The sequence below is a fragment of the Kogia breviceps genome, chromosome 11, assembly GCF_026419965.1.
Source record: "Kogia breviceps isolate mKogBre1 chromosome 11, mKogBre1 haplotype 1, whole genome shotgun sequence".
NCBI lineage: Eukaryota > Metazoa > Chordata > Mammalia > Artiodactyla > Physeteridae > Kogia > Kogia breviceps.
This window is the reverse complement of record NC_081320.1, coordinates 1,096,194-1,114,782: the sequence shown is the minus strand read 5'-3', so window position 1 is coordinate 1,114,782 and position 18,589 is coordinate 1,096,194. Positions and strand designations below refer to the sequence as shown.

The window sequence follows — 18,589 nt, the reverse complement described above, 5'->3', positions numbered from 1 at the left end:
GGGGTGACACCAGGAGGGTGGCAGAGCAGAAGGACGGGTGAGGACGCACCCCTGAGGACAGAACGGAGCCCCAGACAAACCCCAGGCACCCCGGGCTCCAGACCTATGGCTGCCAGTGACCTGCACCCAAAGCCACCACACTCTCCGGGGACCCCCTCCACCGCACTCCGCACCGGTCCGCCCACAGCAGCCGAGCCAAAAGCAGCTGCAGCCGCGTGCAGAGTGGACCTCAGGGCCCGGGCCGCGTGGTTTGGGACCAGGGTCTCTAATTAACCAGGTTCGTGGTAGGGAGAGGCGTCTAACCAGGAAGCCGGTTAGCCGGTGCATCCGGAGTTCGGCTTTCGAGGTCACCCCAACGCCAGTGCCCCTGAGCGATGGGGTCTCGGAGCTCAGCTTCCCACGTGCTAACCAGCTGCCTCTCTGAGCCGCGGTCGGGACGCGAGGAGACACACTTACACCGCCCGGCCCGCCCTGCACGCAGCCGACGCTCCATCAGCAGTCGCGCACGCCGCCGCCCTTCTGAAAACACGTCCCGAAGGACTTCCCGTGACTCATCTGTCACAAAGGCCGGCGTCTGCCCCGGCGTCACAGTGACCACGGTCACCACTGTCTGCCGTCCCGGGAGCTGCCTGGCTTCCGTGAGGCCTCCAGGCCTCTCCTCTGGAGTCCCCGTTACACCCCAGACCAAGCCACAGCCGCCCACCCCACGACGCAGTCATGTCCTAACCCTAACCCTGCACCGGACGGCCAGGGCGTCCACCCTACAGAGGGCTGCCGCCTGGCCAGCCACTGCCCCGGCCGTCACTCCTGCCCAGGGAGCCTGATTCCCAAGCATGTTGATGCAAGTGTGCTTACAGACTTACATATAAACATAAACTCTAATTAAATAGTATGCAAACCAAAGAAATCTAAGTGCACAAGAAGTCACTCCTTGGAAAACCAAGGCGACTGCTTAGGAGAGACTCACCAAAGAGAGACAGCTTTAAAACTGTCACATCAGCAGGAACAAAACCCAGAACACATTGAGGGAGGATTATGTAAAATCTGGGAGGTGCTCCACTCAGAATTTTTGGGAAGTCTCTTAGTTCTCAGTCCACTTGAAAGAAACAAATAGGAAATCATAGGTTGTGGCTAAAAGGTTAGAACGCAAAGAACGGTCCAGATCCTGCATCCAAAAAATGGTGAATTATTATACGTGTGTGTTTATAAGATGAAATATCTAATAGACACCATTTGTGTGATTCACTCTTCACTCTCTCGTTACTGGGTCCCAGTCACACTGGCCGAGAGATACACGGGTTTCCAACTGAAACATCCCCAAGTACTTGCAGGCAAACTAATCAGGTTCTAACACTGTTTCCCGGCAGCAGGAGCCTGACCCAAGCCTTGTAGAGTTCTTTGATTGTGATAACGTCCTCCCTTCAACCTTCACAGAATTCTGGCCGACACCTGCCCCGTGCCCACAGGAACCTCCTGAGAGCACAGCGGCTTCGGCCCCTAACGCCAGCTCCATGAGGGGCCACGCCCGCCTGGCTCACCCAGGATGGTGCCCGGCCCAGCGCAGGTACGTAGCAAAAGCTGTGTACGCCAAATATGAGGCAAGGGATTCCCACCAAAATAATTACAAAAAAATTGGTACTGTCTGATATATTAGAGCCTTATTCAGACGCATTAAAAAGTACTCTCTGAATTACTCAGTTGAGAACCTCAAAACCCTCTCGGAAAGACAAGTTGCACTGAAAACCTCCATCAATGTGGTTAGGGTGTTTAAGGGGTCACCTTGCAAAACTGTACAACAGAACAAAACACAGATTAATCCAAGAAACTCAGCAATTGCGAGGGCAGCGCATTCAAAGGGCTATGGAGGCTCTGAGCGCCAGCACAGGATGGCAAGCATTTGTTAGCCTTGGGCATCGTAACAGGTGTAAAAGTTCCAGGGCGGCACAAGTAACTGATTCCTGATGCCTCGTCTCAGAGGCCCAGGTGAAAGCAGAGCTCCGCCCACCAGGCTGGAGGGTCCAGGCGATGCTGGTGAAAGATGTGAGTGAACGGTGTGGAAAGTGCTTCAGGAACCAGACGGAGTGAGTACATTCCCAGCAGTTACCTGTCACTAAATTAACAAACATTTAAGTGGATATCTGCTAATCTACCCACCTAAAACGTCCACACGTCCCAAAGGAAGGTTGCAGCAGCTTCTCACTGGGAAACGGGACTGTCTTATATTTACAGTCACCTACTACTAAGGCATATATGGTACCCGTTGATAACGAGTGCCCGTCTATTAAACAGCACGCGGCAACACCCGGGCCCGGGCCTTAATCCAGTGGACAGTCAAGTACCAGAGCCTATTTGGAAGTGATGTTCAGTTGAAAGCTTTGCCCGCCACACTCCTAGAGCTGCTTACAGTGCAGCCCTCTATGCAGGACGTCTGGTTGCCCAAGAAGACTCCCAATGACTACTGAAAATCAGTAGATTAAAGGCTAGATGATACTACAGTCCACAGGGCCACTACTTTTTCTTTCCTCTCTGAAAATGATCAAATGTAATATCGGATTTAATTCAGACTCTTCCTAGGACCCAAGCTTAGTCCCCCCGGCGAGTGGGACCTGGAGGAAAGGACCGAGGGCCACACTGAGATAACACAGGAAAAAAGAAAAAAAGGAAATGTGTTCCAGAGTCCGCTAGGCTCAGACAGCCCTGGACATAGTCTGTTAGCTGTATGTATGTGTCCAGAGAGAAAGTCAACCAATCATCCCAAAATCCGGGCGACAAAAAATGAATTCCCTGGTACTAAGTGTTATGAATAAAAGTTGTAAGTTCAGCCCCTTCACAGACGTCTTTAAATGCCACAAACGCCACGGAGCCCAGGAGCTGCCTCAAGGCCAGTTGTTACCCCCCGCCCTCCTATCAAACACGATTCACAAAACGTCCCCAACTAGAAGCATCATTCCAAAAAATCATTTAGCTCTCCGATCAGGAGGAAGTAACCTGGTTATTTTGCACATAAAGACCTTTAATTATAACACTTTAGATAATAACAGCAAGGCAGGAAAGAAAAGTTAGAAAATCTGTAATAAGAACACTTGTAACTGGATTTAATCACAATTAGAACCCAATAAATTAACATCAACTCCCCTTCAGCAGTGATCCCATTCATAAATATTCCTTGACTATTCCTGACTTGAGAATGGGCATTCTCCCTGATTCTCCATTTCCCTCATCTATAGGAAAAGCCCAGTTTGGCAAAGTCTGACTTTTAACTCCAAAGCGGAACTCTCAAAGGCTTAAGTTCCTAACCTCAGAGACACTGCAGTGCTGAGCCCTTCAGATGGAGTACTTTCTCCTCACCACAGCACTGCACATCTGGGAAGGATTATTTAAATGGTTTATACACCACCAGATCTTTAAAAGGTCAAAAGTAGAGGGATACGGTTGTGCTTTCTAAAATGAATGATATTTGCAATAAATCAACAGTCTTTTCAAGCTTTTCTGCATTTAAAGAAAATTCAAAACATGAGTAGTTCCTTGTTTCTCACTTAAACCGGCATCCCATGGGCTATCTCCCTCCAGCAACAGTGCCGAGGTGGCCAAGGGTGTGAAATGACACACTTGTAAGTAGCTCTTGAAACCAAACCACCGGAACCCTCAAGATAAGGTCTTTGAAACAGAAGCAGTCCACGCTGTACAATGTAGCTGCGTCCGCGCCCGTACACGCGCGCACACACACACACACACACACCCCTCAAATAGCAACCCAGTGGGAAGGCAATGGGCCTGAGAACCCAGGGGAGGACCAGGGCTGCCTGACAGGCCAGGTCCAGAAGAGCTGAGCCAAAGATTCCTGGGCTCCAGGTTAATTTCTCCCCTCCTGCTAAAGGAGCTTGTACTTTGCGTTCTTGCAACCCAGGCACTCGCTTGCCTCTGCCAGGTCCTCCCTGGCCAGACACCAGGCAGGAGGCTCACCATCTTCCCAGCAGCCAGAACCGGGGAAAACACTAGGTGCTAACTTCAGTCCAGGCGGGCGAGGGTGTGGAGAGGGCTGTTCCGGGGGTTCAGGAGAAGAAGGCCGTGTCTTGGGAGATGGAGGGCCCAGCCAAGTTAAAAGGTGGGGAAAGAGGCCCAGTCCTGCGAGGGACTGAAGGGGAGAAGGGGGGCAGGAGCGCTACCCGCCTCAGGGAGGGCCACACCCGCACAGGCCACCACAGAGCAAGTGCAGGTGCAAAGGGATTCCAGGGGAGAGGATGGGCGGACAGCAGGTGCCAAGGAAAAGTTCAAAGGGGGGGGGGGCGGGAGGGGAGCACGTGATGTCCAAGAGTTGCCAAGTGGGACTTGGAGGGTTACACTCACCGAGTCCCTGGAGGGAAGCAAGTCGAGAAAGAAGCCCATCGCGGAGCACCCCTGGTCCCCTGCCCTTCCTCGCCGCCCTCCCCCAACCAACACACTCACACCTCGGCGAAGCGCATACCCACCTTTGCTGGGGGCGCGCTCCTGCTGGTTGCCAGCTCGCGCAGGCCGGCGTTGGCGCTGGTCGCCGCGGGGAGGAAAACCGGGGAGCCAGAGGCGCTGCCCCCAGGACCCGCGAGCGCCGAGGCCGCCCCCGAACCGGGGCCGGGGCCCGGACCAGGACGCGCGGGCGGGCTGCTGCCCGGGCTGGCGCCGGCGCGGGGCCGCTGGCGGATGCCGTCCAGCAGGCGCACCAGCAGGATGTTGGCGGGCAGCTCGTCCACGCCGCAGCCCACGAGGATGCGGCACTCGGGGCAGCGCAGCTCGTGGCGCGAGCACACGATGCTCTCCAGGCAGCGGCGGCAGAAGGTGTGCTGGCAGGGCAGCACCTTGGCCGTCGTGTCCAGGCGCTCCAGGCACACGGAGCACTCCAGCAGGTCCAGGAGCGACGACTCGTCCATGTCCCCGCCCAGCCTGTCGCCGTCGCCCTCGCTCTGCGCAGCGGCGGCCGCCCTGGACGCGCACAGCCTGGGCGCTCCGAGCAGCATGGGGGCGGCGCCGGCGGCGGCGCGCACCTCTAGGTCCCGGGGCCGTTGCGGAGGCCGCCGCGGGCAGTGGGCGCCAGTGTCGCGCCCGAACAGCCGCTGGGGAACCGGGCTGCGCCGCGACTTCCTTCCCTGCGGCTGGCAGCGCCAAGTGGTGCCAACCGGCCTGCGTGGCAGGGACCGGAGCCCCGAGCCCCGCGAGCCCCCTCCGGGCCGCCGAGCCCACCCAGTTCTTCGGCGCGAGGCGCCCCCGAATGCGGGCTACACCTGTCCCTCCGCGAGTCCGCCCCGCACGGGGTCCAGAAGCGCTGCCGGGCGGGCACAACACCCGGCGGCTCTGCGCTCGCAGCGGCCAGTCCGATGCCGTGGAGGCGGGGGCGCAGCGTGCGCGCTCCCCCGCACCGCCTCTGTGCGCCCTTGGCCTGCCCGCGAGCGGCTGCCCAGCGGGCGCAGCGGGACCCCTCCTCGTCCTCGGCCGCGAGCACGTGCGCGGGGAGCGCGCGGGGGGTCACACGGTCACTGCGGGGCACGGGGAAGGGGCAGCTGCGCCCCGGAGCTGCCTCCGCCTGGGCGCACGCAGCCACCAGTCCTGCCCTTAGGGCGCCTCCAGGGCCCCCAGGAACTCCGGGTCGCTCTCCCGCGCAGGCCCGGGCCTGTCCCCTCTGGCGCCCGAGCCTCCCTTCGCTCTCCGCGAGCCTTGGAGCGGGATGTTTCCGCCTGACGCCGCCGCGAAGGAAAGTTTGGGCGGCGCTATGCGGACCGCCTCCCTGGGCAGCGCCGGCCAGGAGCTTGGGGACGCAGCCAACACCCGGGCATCCTCCTCGACGACGGCCCGGTCCCCTACCCGGCGGCGCGCGGAAGTGACAGCTCCGGAGCCGGGGTGGGCGAGGGGCGCCGGGCGGAGCGGAGGGGAGGGCGCTGGGGTCCTCCCGGCGACGCGCGCCCAAGACTGCGCCGCTGCCCGCCGGACCCCAGCCTCGCGCAGGGCGCCCCTGGGGACGCGCTCGACCCCCTCCTCGGGAGGCGCAGGCGAGGGGAGACGCGGTCTCCTTCCCGGCGCCTGCCTTCGGGCGCGTCAGAGCGACGCAAGAGCGCACGGAGGCCCGGGGGCCGCGGGGCCGCGGCCGGTGGCACAGATTCCCTGCCGAGCGCTGCCCCCTCGTGGCCGCTCTGCGCCCAGTCCGGGGTCGGCGCAGCCTGGTCCAGGGCAGGACGCTGGACCGTGCACATCTCCGAACGGGGGCTGCAGCAGAAGGGCGCGAGGGCCCTTCTCCCGGTCGGTCAGGCTGTCTTGCGGTTTATGAAGCTTAAGTGTAGCTTTTTTGATTTTCCAGGGAGAAAGTAATACTCGTTGAGGTTTCAATGCCACGAACGTGCATCTTTTTATTTAATCCTCTAAACAGCCCTGTCGGGTAATTATTTTAACCTCATTTTGCATGTGAGGAAGGTGAGGCTCATAGTTATGAAATCACTGTGGCTGGATTTTGTTAATGTTTGTGTCTCCAGAACCGAATGCATGGAAAAGATCACAGTCCACTGTGATACCAGCTCCCTACAAGCCACATATTTTTACCCTGTAATCCCCAGCGCCTAGGGCAATGCCTGGCACGTAGTAGGTGTTCAATAAACATTTGTGGAATTAATGAAAAACAGCCTCCAAATCCTCGCCTAGTGGTGATTTGGTTTTTTTTATTTATTTATTTACTAGATTACCACTTTATTATAAAGGATACACCTCAGGAACAGCCCAGAGGAAGAGATACACAGGGTAAAGTATGGGAAGGGGCACATATCTTCAGGCATGCCATCTTCCCAGCACCTCTACGTGTTCACCCACCCAGAAACTCTCCAAACCCTGTTCTTGGGGGATTTTTTTTTTAACATCTTTATTTGAGTATAACTGTTTTACAATAGTGTGTTACTTTCTGCTTTACAACAAAGTGAATCAGTTATACATATACATATGTTCCCATAACTCTTCCCTCTTTTGTCACCCTCCCTCCCACCCTCCCTATCCCACCCCTCTAGGTGGTCACAAAGCACAGAGGTGAACTCCCTGTGCTATGCGGCAGCTTCCCACTAGCTATCTAATTTACATTTGGTAGTGTGTATATGTCCCTGCCACTCTCTCGCATCGTCACAGCTTACCCTTCCCCCTCCCCATATCCTCAAGTCCATGCTCTAGTAGGTCTGTGTTTTATTCCCATCCTACCACTAATCTCTTCATGACATTTTTTTTTTAGATTCCATATATATGTGTTAGCATACGGTATTTGTTTTTATCCTTCTGACTTACTTCACTCTGTATGACAGATTCCAGGTCTATCCACCTCATTACAAATAACTCAGTTTCATTTCTTTTTATGGCTGAGTAATATTCCATTGTATATATGTGCCACATCTTCCTTATCCATCCTCTGTTGATGGACACTTAAATGCACATCTTAGCGTCTCCGTTCCGGGTATACTGAGTCACACCCTTGGTCCATGAAGTGAGGCTGCCAGTTCACTGAAACTTTGCTCCTGACCTCTGACGGCCGCAGGAGACTTGCCCCACCTACTTTCCGGGTTCTCCTAGTGTGGCTTGTGCGTGATTACTCACATCAGCACTGCCAGTGAGAGATGGAGGCATCTCTCCCGTGCTGCCCGGGGACCCAGACCTTGGGCCAGGCCTCCCTGGAGGGGCCACACATGGCCCTCCTTCCACCCTTTGACCCGCACTCAGAATAACAAAGGACTCAGAATGCTTGATCCAAAAGCAGGGGGCATGGACACGGGACTCGGGGAAGCTGGGAGGGGTAGCAGAGAGCAGGGGCCGTCTAGGGTGACGTGCCCTGGCTGCTTTGGGTTTCAAGCAGCAGAAACCAGCTCTAGCAAGGTTCTAAAAGGAACCAAAGAGAGCACGGGAATCAGGACCCCAGGCTAAGAGCTGGGCCAGGTCACTGCAGATGGGCCCCCGGGGTGGGTGGTCTCCTTCCCTCTCTCTCCTTCCTGCTCTCTCCAGTACCAGCTGCCTCTACCTCCCAACCCACATGACAGGAAACACGGTCAAACTCCAGAATCATTTTGTTCGTAGCTTCAGCCACTGACAAAAGACACTCATCTGACACCATCGTGGGCTGGAAGTTTTAAACCCCTGCCACCCAGCTTGGCCCAGGTGGTCGCTTTCTGGACCAATGTGTGCTGGCCGCAGGGGGGCATCATCTGAAGCCTGGCAGCACCTCAGGGGTCACCCAGAAGGAGAGGAAAGGGTTCCAGGACCCGTGGTGTGCTGGGCGGAAGGAACCGGTCCTGCACTCGGCCCCCCTTGTTACACACAACCAGGGCCACACAGGGCAAACACGGGGCCACCGAATCTCACCTTGGGCCCCTGCCTTGACCCACTCCCGTAGCACAGGCGGGCTGCAGGCCAGGGGGCACCAGAGGGGGCCGGGAGGGCTGCGTGGCAGGGCCTGGGGGGCTGTGCTGGGCCTCGCAAAGGCGGACGTGGCTGCCCAGCCCCGCCCCATCTTTCTGCTTTTCCAGAGAAGTTGGGGGACCGCTTTTTAGGTGGGTTCTCCTGTGTTCGACGGTCAGCATCCCGTTCAGTTCTCAGAAAAACACCCTATTAGCCAAACAAAGTGAGTGTGGCCCCACTGGCCCCCAGACGGCAGTTTCTGGTTGAAGCAGCCAAAGGAGGTGAGGTGCAGCATAAAGGAACTTAAGGGTGTGATCTGAATAGTGGAAGCATTACAAGCACAGGCTTCTATCACTCAGTTAAACTTGCACGTGTCCAGTTAGCCGGTTGCATCCGTCCACGATGGAGAAGCCTGGCTTAACAGCCGTTCGTACGAGGGGACCTTGGGAACTCAGGCGCCCACAGCACATGAGCCAACATGAGTGTCAGCGCGGCTGCCTGGGGGGGTGAGGGGATCTTAGGACGCGTGAGGGGATGTGAAGGGGCAGGAATCAGCTCACCGCACCCCGGGCTCTCGGACCCCATCGGCAGGATTGTTTCCAATTCTGGGGACTAGATATTAATGACAGGATGGAAAAGGATCCAGAGGCCTTGTCCGTGAATTTAGGATGAAGGAATAGAGAGCATCTGTCCAAAGAGGAGACAGTTCGGAGGACACGGGACCCGGCTGCTCAAACTGATGGAGAGTGAGGGTGATTCCAGGAGGAGCCCCTGGGCAGCCCCGCTGGCTGAAGGTGGCCTGCGGGCGGGGACTGGCCCTGGAATGTCTGACGGCCGTCGCTGCTGCCCAGGTATAAAAGAGGGTGAGCCCAGACCCCTGGCAGGCTGGGTCCTCCCAGGGCAACTGCCCCTGTGGGATGCGGGGCCTTGGAAACAGAGCCTGCCCCTTGGGGTGGGGATTCGCGGGCAACTCGGAGTGGAGTCCAAGACCAGTCTCTGGGCTTCCCTCGGTCCGATCAGGTGGGGGCTTGAGTGATTACCTGAATGTGAATTTGCTCAAACTGATGGAGCGGGCCATCCAGTTAAAGAAATAAGTCAGCATTGCCTCAGTTCTGCAGGAAGGACCCTTGCACTCGGGCGAGGCGTCTCCCTGTTGCCCACTGCAGTTTCCATAGCGCTGTGACAGAAATATTGCAAACGCTTTCAGGTATTAAAAATAATCCTGACATTGCCTAAGTTTTTGTTCACAGTCTTCAAAAGAATTATAATAGGGCCTTCCCTGGTGGCGCAGTGGTTAAGAATCCGCCTGCCAATGCAGGGGACACAGGTTCGAGCCCTGGTCCGGGAAGATCCCACATGTCGTGGAGCAACTAAGCCCGTGTGCCACAACTCCTGAGCCTGCGCGTCCGGAGCCTGTGCTCCGCAACAAGAGAGGCCGCGACAGTGAGAGTCCCGCGCACCGCAACGAAGAGTGGCCCCTGCCTGCCGCAACTAGAGAGAGCCCGCGCGCAGCAACAAAGCCCCAACACAGCCCAAAATAAATAAATAAATAATTTTTTTTTAAAAAAAGAATTATAATAGATTCTCCTCCAGTCTGGAGACACAACACACTTTATTTTAGTTTGGCCCCAGATCTCAGAAGGTGCTCGAAGCTGTGTGCTCTGCACAGCTATCGGCTAAAGCACTGGGACACGTTTAACCCAATAAAGAAAATCCCTTGTTTAAATTATAGTCACGAGCAAAATGAATGAAAATTGAATGTAAAGAAAAGCTTCCAGAATCATCACAGCGTAATTGACATTGAATAATATTTAATATCTGGACTCACGTCTTTGGTAGGAGGACATCTTAAATCATCAAAGGGGAGGTTGTCAATTATAAATAATGCTGATGCGTTTTCTAGGAAAATGTGAAATACTTGTGAAAGATATAGAGCTAATGAAGAATCATCAATCTCATGAGGAAGGATAACAGAGCCTTTTCTCGGGTAAGATAATGTTCACCTCCTTCGGAGGAAATGTTGGAATCTTGAATATGCCAGGCGTTCCGACTCTGAGCTGTGGAGAAACACGCAGACCTTCCGGGTAAAATGCGTGTTGAAAGCCTGCGTGCGCCTCAGCGGACAGGACACACCGCTCGCTCACGGGGCCCCAGAAGAGGGATCGGGGAGCCTCCTTGGAAAGCCGGGTCCCAGCCTCCGTGTGCCTGGGAAGAGGCTTCCCCGAAAAGCCCCACGAAGGCAGCGGAGGGGACTCAGGTGGACCCACAGACTCCGTATCGGGCTGTGCACCCCGCCAGCCTCTTGCAGCCCGCAGGCCGCGGGCCCTGTGTGGACTCCGCTGGGTCCGACCTCCGTCGGCTTCATCATCAGCCCCTCCCGCTTCCCTTAATTGGTACCTATTTCCTCTTCCCCAGGCGCTGGGGATGAACGTGGACCCTGCCCGCGGGACTATGACTCCTTTAAGCCCCGATTTTTCCGGTCTGTTATTTGCTAGGAAACCACCTGCTGGGCCTGGTGTGGACTCACCAGGCCGTAGGCTGCCCTGGGGTGTCACAGCGAGTGGTCCGGTGTCTTCTGCCACATGAAACACCACCCGCAAACCCAGTGGCTTGCAACCAGGGCACTATTTATTTTGCTCACACATCTGTCTCTTGGGCTCAGCGGGGACAGCGGCTCTCCCCGCCGCCCCCGGCTCGGCCACGAAGCCCACGTGCCTGGCCTGCAGTGAGGCCCGTGGTGGCCGGAGCTGGTGGCCCCTCCCTGTGGCCGGGTCCCCGGGAGCGCGTGGTGGGAGGTGTCGCCCCTCAGAAGCCGCGCCGGCACCCTCTGCTCCCACTCACCCAGCGGTGGGCACAGCAGCGTGTCGGGGTGAAGAGCTGCGGAAATGCAGGACCCCTCTTGATGCGGGGGGAAGGTTCAGAACTTGTGATTGAAAATATCCGCTTTCCTGGGAGACCACCATCTCCCAATACAGTGGGTTTGCAGACTCCTTCTAGAGACGGGCGCTGAGCTGCTGGAGAAGGTGAAGGGCCCAGAGTGAACGTGGCGGGGTCAGAGCCAGCCCTGAGCCCTGCATTTCCTGTCCTGACGGCGAGCTTTCCCTTTGGGTCCGTCAGAGCCTGCTCTGGTCACATCCTCATCTGCAAATATTCAGCGGTGTAATGGGTGGGACGTATCATTCCCGGCTGTTAAATTCCCACAACAAAGCTGCATCTCAGCTATCAGAAAACATAAACCTTGGAAAGGGCAGATCGGTGTGTAGAAAATGGGACTTGGATCCGTGTACGGAGCCGAGCTGGGTCACCACGTGGCAGGTAGAGGGAGCGGAGACTTCGGTCACAGTGAGCAACAGCGGTCTATTAACTCACAAACGGAGTGGACCCCCCGGAAAGCAGGAAGTTTCTCAGCATGAAAATATTCAAGCAGTAAGGGAGCCACTGCCTGTGCATTTGTTAGGGTAACCGTGGCTCTGTAATAAACAAACGCCACAGTCTGTGCGCGGACACGGCGAAGGTCCACTTCTGACTCGTGTCCGGTGTGGCATCCCAGGTGGTGGGGGTCATGATGTGGGACCACACCCTCCGCGGTGACGTCCGGCCTGCTCAGGGCCGGGGAGCCCCTTCCGGCCAGGGGACGGTGCCTGAGTGACACAGGTCACCTCTGCCCCCATCCTCCCGTGTGAACTGTACGTGATCTCACCTGGTGCTGGAAGGCACGGACAGCCTCCTCCCAGGACAGTCCCAGGCCTGACCTTCTAGCGCCCGGCCATCTGGCACTGACCATCAGGTCACAGGTGGAGTGAACTCTGCACTGGCCACTACGAGGCGTTTATCCTGAACGTGCCCGTGGCTCTGAGCCCATGATTCTCAAAATGTAAGTTTTAAGCGTTGCCAATGCAGGAGTGGGAAGGGTATCCCTCAGTCCCGAGAGTGATTTTTGTGGGTCGTAGCTCTGAGCAAGGCTTGGGAGGGCGCCCTCGAGTACCCAAGCATCTCTAGGTGCCACGAGCGAGTGACTGCAGGGCTAGGATATGGACACCCAGGGACTCTACCACGTTCCAGCCATGGCAGTGCTTCAGGGTCAGTCGGGCCTGTTGTAATTTCCAGCGTTCTGGGTCCACTGCCCCGGGAGTCACCCACTCGGAGCTGGTGCTACTTCCAGGAAGAAGCAGTGGGTCCTGCGTCCAGGCACCCCAAGAGGACAGACACTTACAACCCACCTTAGGCCTGCTGTGCAGAAGTGCCCGTGTGTACCAGATTCCTGCACCCCTCTCCACCCTCCTACCCGTTGTCACACACGAGACTGAGACATAGAAGAGGGAACTAGTGAAAGGACCCTCCTGGGACCCTCGGTCACTGAGAAGAGAGATTCTCTTTGCTAAAGAATAAGTGTCACAGTGCCGGGGAAGAAGGGCTATGGGACTCCTGTACTCAACTCCCCATATATGGGCTGGCAGAATTTAAGATCAGAAGTTCTTTTTATGATGATGAGAACAGAAAGACCACTGAAAAAATCTAAGAGTCATTCCAAGACTACTGTCTTCAGGAAAAGAAAATGGTTTCGACATCCTTTTTTTTTTTTAAACATCATTATTGGGGTATAATTGCTTTACAATGGTGTGTTAGTTTCTGCCATATAACAAAGTGAATCAGCTATTCATATACATATATCCCCATATCCCCTCCCTCTTGCGTCTCCCTGCCACCCTCCCTATCCCACCCCTCTAGGTGGTCACAGAGCACCGAGCTGATCTCCCTGTGCCATGCGGCTGCTTCCCGCTAGCTCTCTATTTCACATTTGGTCGTGTATATATGTCCATGCCACTCTCTCACTTCGTCCCAGCTTACCCTTCCCCCTCCCTGTGTCCTCAAGTCCATTCTCTACGTCTGCGTCTTTATTCCTGTCCTGCCCCTAGGTTTTTCTCGACATCCTTTTAAATTCACCTAATTGCATCGGGATTAGCCAAACTGAATCTCTAATCTATTGATACAAGTTGAGCATAATTTGCACGCATATTTATGAAGTCTTATTTTGCCTGTGAAGTATAACGGGATGGTTAAGTATCCACATCTAGTAAATAGAAAACATATTTTTACTAGTCAGCCGTGAGCTGGCTTTGAAGGAAGCAATGTAATTAAACTTGCAAAGCAATCCGTGACAGGTCACAGGAACCCATCGCGCGCCTGGGCTTCCCGTCTGCCTGTACGTAGCGATCGCGCACCTGCACTTACTTGGGTCACCTGGAATTAAACACAAAAGCCGTTTTAAGCCACAAGGTGCTGAATTAAAGCAGATCCTCAGAGTTGGAGCCCCCACATGGTGGCCCCTCCTCAGGCCTCTCTGCGTCTGAGTTCTGTGTGAGGGTCGTGAGGCGCATGCCCTGCAGGGAACGTCCCACAGCCGGGTTCCCCAGAAAGCGCCCTGCTTCCCACTGTGTCCGTTCGTTCATCCGCTGTCCATCTGTCCAGCAGATACACTGCCCGCTGGGCACGTGCTAAGGACTCACTGCCAATGAGACAGGACCCTCGCCTCTGGCACAGAGTAGGCGCTGGATAAACATATATTGCACGTGCGTTACAGTGTGTGGTGAGAACAGGGCGGCAAGGGCCCCAGTATAAGGGCCGGGACCTGCCCCTGCCCCTCCCCAGCCTGGCCCTCTTCCCCCACAGAGAAGCCTGGCTCTGCCTTCTGTACCCTCGCAGACAAGATTTTGGGGGCCAGTTCTTTGGGCTACGTGATGCAGAGGAGAGAGGAAGGAGGGGGAAGGACCAGAGGCAGGTGGGCACCGGCTCAGACAAGGGCCGGGAGCTGTGATGGGCCCATCGGGCCCCCACACTCCGGGTCTGCCAGACTCTGGACCTGGGTGTTGGCTTGGCCAACGGGGCCTCCACTTCCGGAGTCCCTTTTCCAGCACGTGTCCAGGGGAAGGTGGGCACGAGACGAACACGTGCAAGGTTTGGGGCAGAGGCTTTCTCTCCGATGCTGTGAAGCCGGCGAGAGAGGAACCACGGCACAGCCGCGATTGTGGGAGAGCAGCCTGGCACCGGGTCGCGGCCAGGGCAGGCAGAGCTCGGCGGAGGGCACGGCTTCCCCTGCGTGCGGCCCCGAGCCGAGGCTGCAGGTGACAGACAGGTGCCCCCCAGTCCTCGCTCTCACTCACGTGACCTTCAGCCTTCCTCCGGAGGGCCAGCCCCGCCCACCTCAGGCCACAGCCTTGGCCCACAGTTACGGGTGCCTGGTTCCCTCTGTGTCACTCCCAGTGGAGCCCCGACCAACGCAAGGGTTGTGACCTGTGCTCCCTCCTGGCTTAAGTGATAAACCATGTGTTCGGCTAAGTATAAACTGATGGGAGGGGAGGGGATTGTTAAAGAACCACTGTGTTTGCTGTGGATTAAATACCCTATTGACAGAACTAAAGGCACAGTGACATTTTTCTTTTTTTTTTCGGTTGTAACTCTTTTTTTTTAGTTAATTCATTTTTTAAATTGAAGTATAGTTGATTTACGATGTTGTGTTAGTTTCAGATGTACAGCAAAGTAATTCAGTTATATGTGTATATATATATATATATATATATATTTCTTTTTAGAGTCGTCTCCTATATAGGTTATTACAAACTATTGAGTAGAGTTCCCTGTGCTATGCAGCAGGTCCTTGTTGTTTATCTATTTTATATATAATACTGTGTATATGTTAATCCCAAACTCCTAATTTCTCCCCCCACTTCCCCTTTGGTAACCATAAGTTTGTTTCCTACGTCTGTGGGTCTATTTCTTTTTCTTTTTTTTTTTTTTGTAGGTCTATTTCTGTCTGTAAACAGACTCAGTGAAATTTCTTTTTGCTGCTGGGCTGTTTCTTCCATCGTCTTCCTGAGACAGACCCCTGGGTCACAGCTTTATAAGCCTAATGCATGCAGACGTCAGAGCCTTATAGGTGGTCTGTGAGCAGAGGTGAGGACAGAGGTAACATGGACCGCTCCAGGAGAACACGACCTCGTGGCAGAGACGTGATGCGTCCAGGGACCACGGACGTCACAGCTGGAGACGCCCCGTGAGACACCCGCAGCGCCAGGCGGGAAGGCCGGGGCTCCACCGTGCCCACCTGCGTCAGGCACAGGGGCTGGGGCTGGTGTGACCCCTGGGGGTGTGGGTCTGTCTGCCGTCCTTCCTTCGCCCTCTTCCCTGAGGGGTTTCTGTGTCCTTCTGCCTCTATGAGCCTCTGCAGCCCCCAGAAAACACGGCTGTGAACAGAAGTCATGCAGAGAGAAAACAAGACGCTGGGACGATGTCTCCTGGAGACGCGGTAATTGTGGAGCTGAGCTGACACACCGGAGAGCTGCTCCCCAAGGGGGTGGCTGTGAATTCCCAGGGCCGCCGCGTGAGTTCCTTTCATGGTAACGGTGCACGCGAGGAAACCAGAGACAAAGGCAGGTGCGTGTCTGGACTCATGCTCAGCGGCGCCCTGGCACGCGGGCTGGTCCCTCACAGGCGAGCTGGGGTCATGAGCGCGCCCGCTCACTCTGAGCAGGACCTGGAAGGTGGAGCGCCGGCAGCGCCCATCACGGAGGCTGTCATTCTGGGGCGGCACCGAGCCATTCAGCCCTCCAGCGGGAACGGGCACGGTGCTCAGTAAAGGTCAGCCTCCTTCTCCCTTTAGCCGGGTGACGCCCTGCAGGGCTCTTTCCAAGACCGTTTCCTGCACCACGACTGCTCCTTCCTGTGGATTTTACGGGACCTTCATTGCCTTGCAGTTGGCCCCCTGGCCCTTCAGCCTGCTTCCCGGGCTCCTTTTCTCAGACACAGCAGTTCACCAAGTACCTTGCTGGAATACGTGATCTCTCGCAGAGCTTAGCAGCCTGCATCACTTACTTACCAGGCCTCCCGAAACTAAGGCTCCTACGCAACTCGGGGGCCCTCGGTCCTGCTGGCCCTCCCACCAGCCTCAACCAGGTACATTGTCACAGGCGAGGGGCTTTTAAGATAACACCTCCAGATCTTAAAGATTATTATTCCTAACAACCCAAGAGTTGTCAGGGGAGAACAGTTTTCAAGAGCTCTTCTCTCCTCATTAAATTATCAGAGTATTTTGGTATTAAAAGTTTAGGGGAACTTGGCAGGGTTTATAGCTTTATAAGACATTCTGAGATGCCTTTGTATTCTATTAGTATGATGTTTTTCTTGTTTCTTCTTGTTTTTTTTTAAAGGGGGACTCTTTTAGAAATATACACACTTGTACACTGCGTACATTTTTTTGCTGCTCTACACACACCGTAGACTTTGCAATGCTTAGAAGCTGAGCAGGCTTCTCCCTGGTCAGCCTGAGGGTCCAGGTGGAGGGCTGCAGGGCCCCTAGGTGGGCGGCTCAGGCACCCAGTCTCTGAAGGCACCCCGTTAGTCACCTTTTGGGTACAGAACCCTGCATCTGCTGCCACCTGGTTACCAGGCCCCGCCCCTCCCCGCTCCCCGAGTCTTCAGGACCCGCCTCTGCCCCCGCGGAGCCGGAGCCGGAGCCGGAGCCGTCCTTTCTCCTGTCATCTGGGCCCTGTTTTAGCAACAAATCTCTCCGCCCTCCTCCTCTGTTAACCATCTCTGCTCCTGTGTCTTCATTCTTATCCTTTTAACACTGCCTTCCGCACAGTACCTACGTAAACACTATGGATGAATATCCCAGCATGGGGTTGGGCCTTTAACCTTTGCATCAGTGACACCGTCCAGGAAATGGGCCGAGCTCGGGGTGGCAGCCGCCTCCCCAGTGCCCCCTTCTTGCCTCTGCCCGTCTCCCCACTCCCAGAGTCCACTCACACCTCACCCCGACTTCTCAGCGGCCGTCCCAAATGACCGCGAGGGTTTAGTCCTCACGCGTCTCAGCTGGAAAACGTCACTGACTGACTCCAGCCCTGGCCCCCCGGGCCCCCAGCCCCGGGCTTGGAAGCCGAAGGCACAGCCTTGCCTTTTCCATTTTCTTTGAACTGAAAGTTTCTGTTTAAGCTCTTTTTGTGTTTCTTTCTTTTTCCTGAAATTCCTTATTGTCTCCCTTTCCTTGCATTATTTACCTTTATTATAACTTCAATTCTTTTTCAAACACTGTAAAATAAAACTCACTCTTTTGAGTCCGTCCTTTCCCCTGGAGGCCTCCCCATCTCACGCTGGGTCCTCTGCCGTCATCCTTGGCTTGGCTTCTTAACGCCTCCTGGGGTAGAGCCCCTCTTTGCTTTCGTCACCCGTGGTTTATTCCCTCATTTGGTTAGAGTCCATCCTCAAGAATTCCTAAGAAAGAATGCACAGGATGTAAACTTTCTAAGCTCAAACTTGACAGACTGAACACCATTTTCTGGGATTTCCAGGCTCTGCAGTACAATCATCAATTTTTCTTAAAATTTTCCTCTTATAAATTCCTGGAAAATCTGCATACAATATAATAAACACGCTCAGATTCAAGAAATAAAACTGAAAACCAAAGTGGTTAGTACCTGCCCTGCCTGATAGCTACTGCCGGGAAGGACCTGGTGTCTCGGAAACCCTGTGTGACCCCAGGAAGACAGTAGGTTATAGCCCAGGATGCTCTAGATACTAGAATGACAAACCGGAAGAGACACAAAGTAAGTGCGACTAAGGAGAGAAAGGCGGGAATTCAAACCCAAAAGGGGGCCAAGTCCGCGTGAGAAGGACAGACTCCTGCTCCCAGTGGATTTGGGAGCCGGGACCAGGGAAGCTCCCGCTTCTACAGCAGCAGCAACAGAGATCACCCCGCGCCCGACAGCTTCACCCTTTTCCCGAGCCCGCCAGGCGGCCGGCCCCCCAGGGTCTCAGGAGATGCGGACTTAGGGCTTGCTTAGGTGGGTAGGCGCCCCGACACTGGTGAGGACACTCGGCTACACTCTCACCGCATCTCTGAAGGCTAGGGGGCTGCCCGGGCCTCGGACGTGGAGGATTGAGACCCGCCTGCGGGCTCTTCTCCACCCGCATGGCGGGGTGGTCACAGGGCTGCAAGGGGCCTCGGGGGACCCCCGTGATGACGGTGCGGCGCCCACAGAAGTTCCCCATCCCGCCCCCTCCCCACGCCCCAGGCCCTGCAGAACAAAGCTTGGAGGTGGAGGGGATCAGTGCTGGGAACCCCAAAGCATCTGCGACCAGGGCGCAGAAAACAGCCCCCTCCCCTAGCGGAGGGCAGGAGTACGCGCCGGGCCCCGACCCACAGCCGAGA

General features: G+C 55.7%; 2 protein-coding genes across 3 annotated transcripts in view; both read right to left on the bottom strand.

The window, feature by feature from the left end:
* The window catches only part of SH3RF3 (SH3 domain containing ring finger 3), a 197,967-nt gene extending 191,904 nt beyond the window's left edge, over positions 1–6,063 (bottom strand). For both annotated transcript variants that reach the window (XM_067006988.1, XM_067006989.1), the window contains exon 1: positions 4,470–6,063. In XM_067006988.1, the coding sequence (XP_066863089.1) occupies positions 4,470–4,991 (522 nt within the window). In that variant the 5' untranslated portion in view covers positions 4,992–6,063. The remainder of the gene's footprint in view (positions 1–4,469) is intronic.
* Positions 6,064–15,937: 9,874 nt separating this feature from the next.
* Positions 15,938–18,589, bottom strand: part of CCDC138 (coiled-coil domain containing 138) — a 139,922-nt gene continuing 137,270 nt past the window's right edge. Inside the window, exons 22-23 of the transcript XR_010835289.1 lie at positions 17,488–17,652; positions 15,938–16,102 (exon numbers count right to left, since the gene is read on the bottom strand). The gene's annotated coding sequence lies outside the window, so the exon portion shown is untranslated. The remainder of the gene's footprint in view (positions 16,103–17,487; positions 17,653–18,589) is intronic.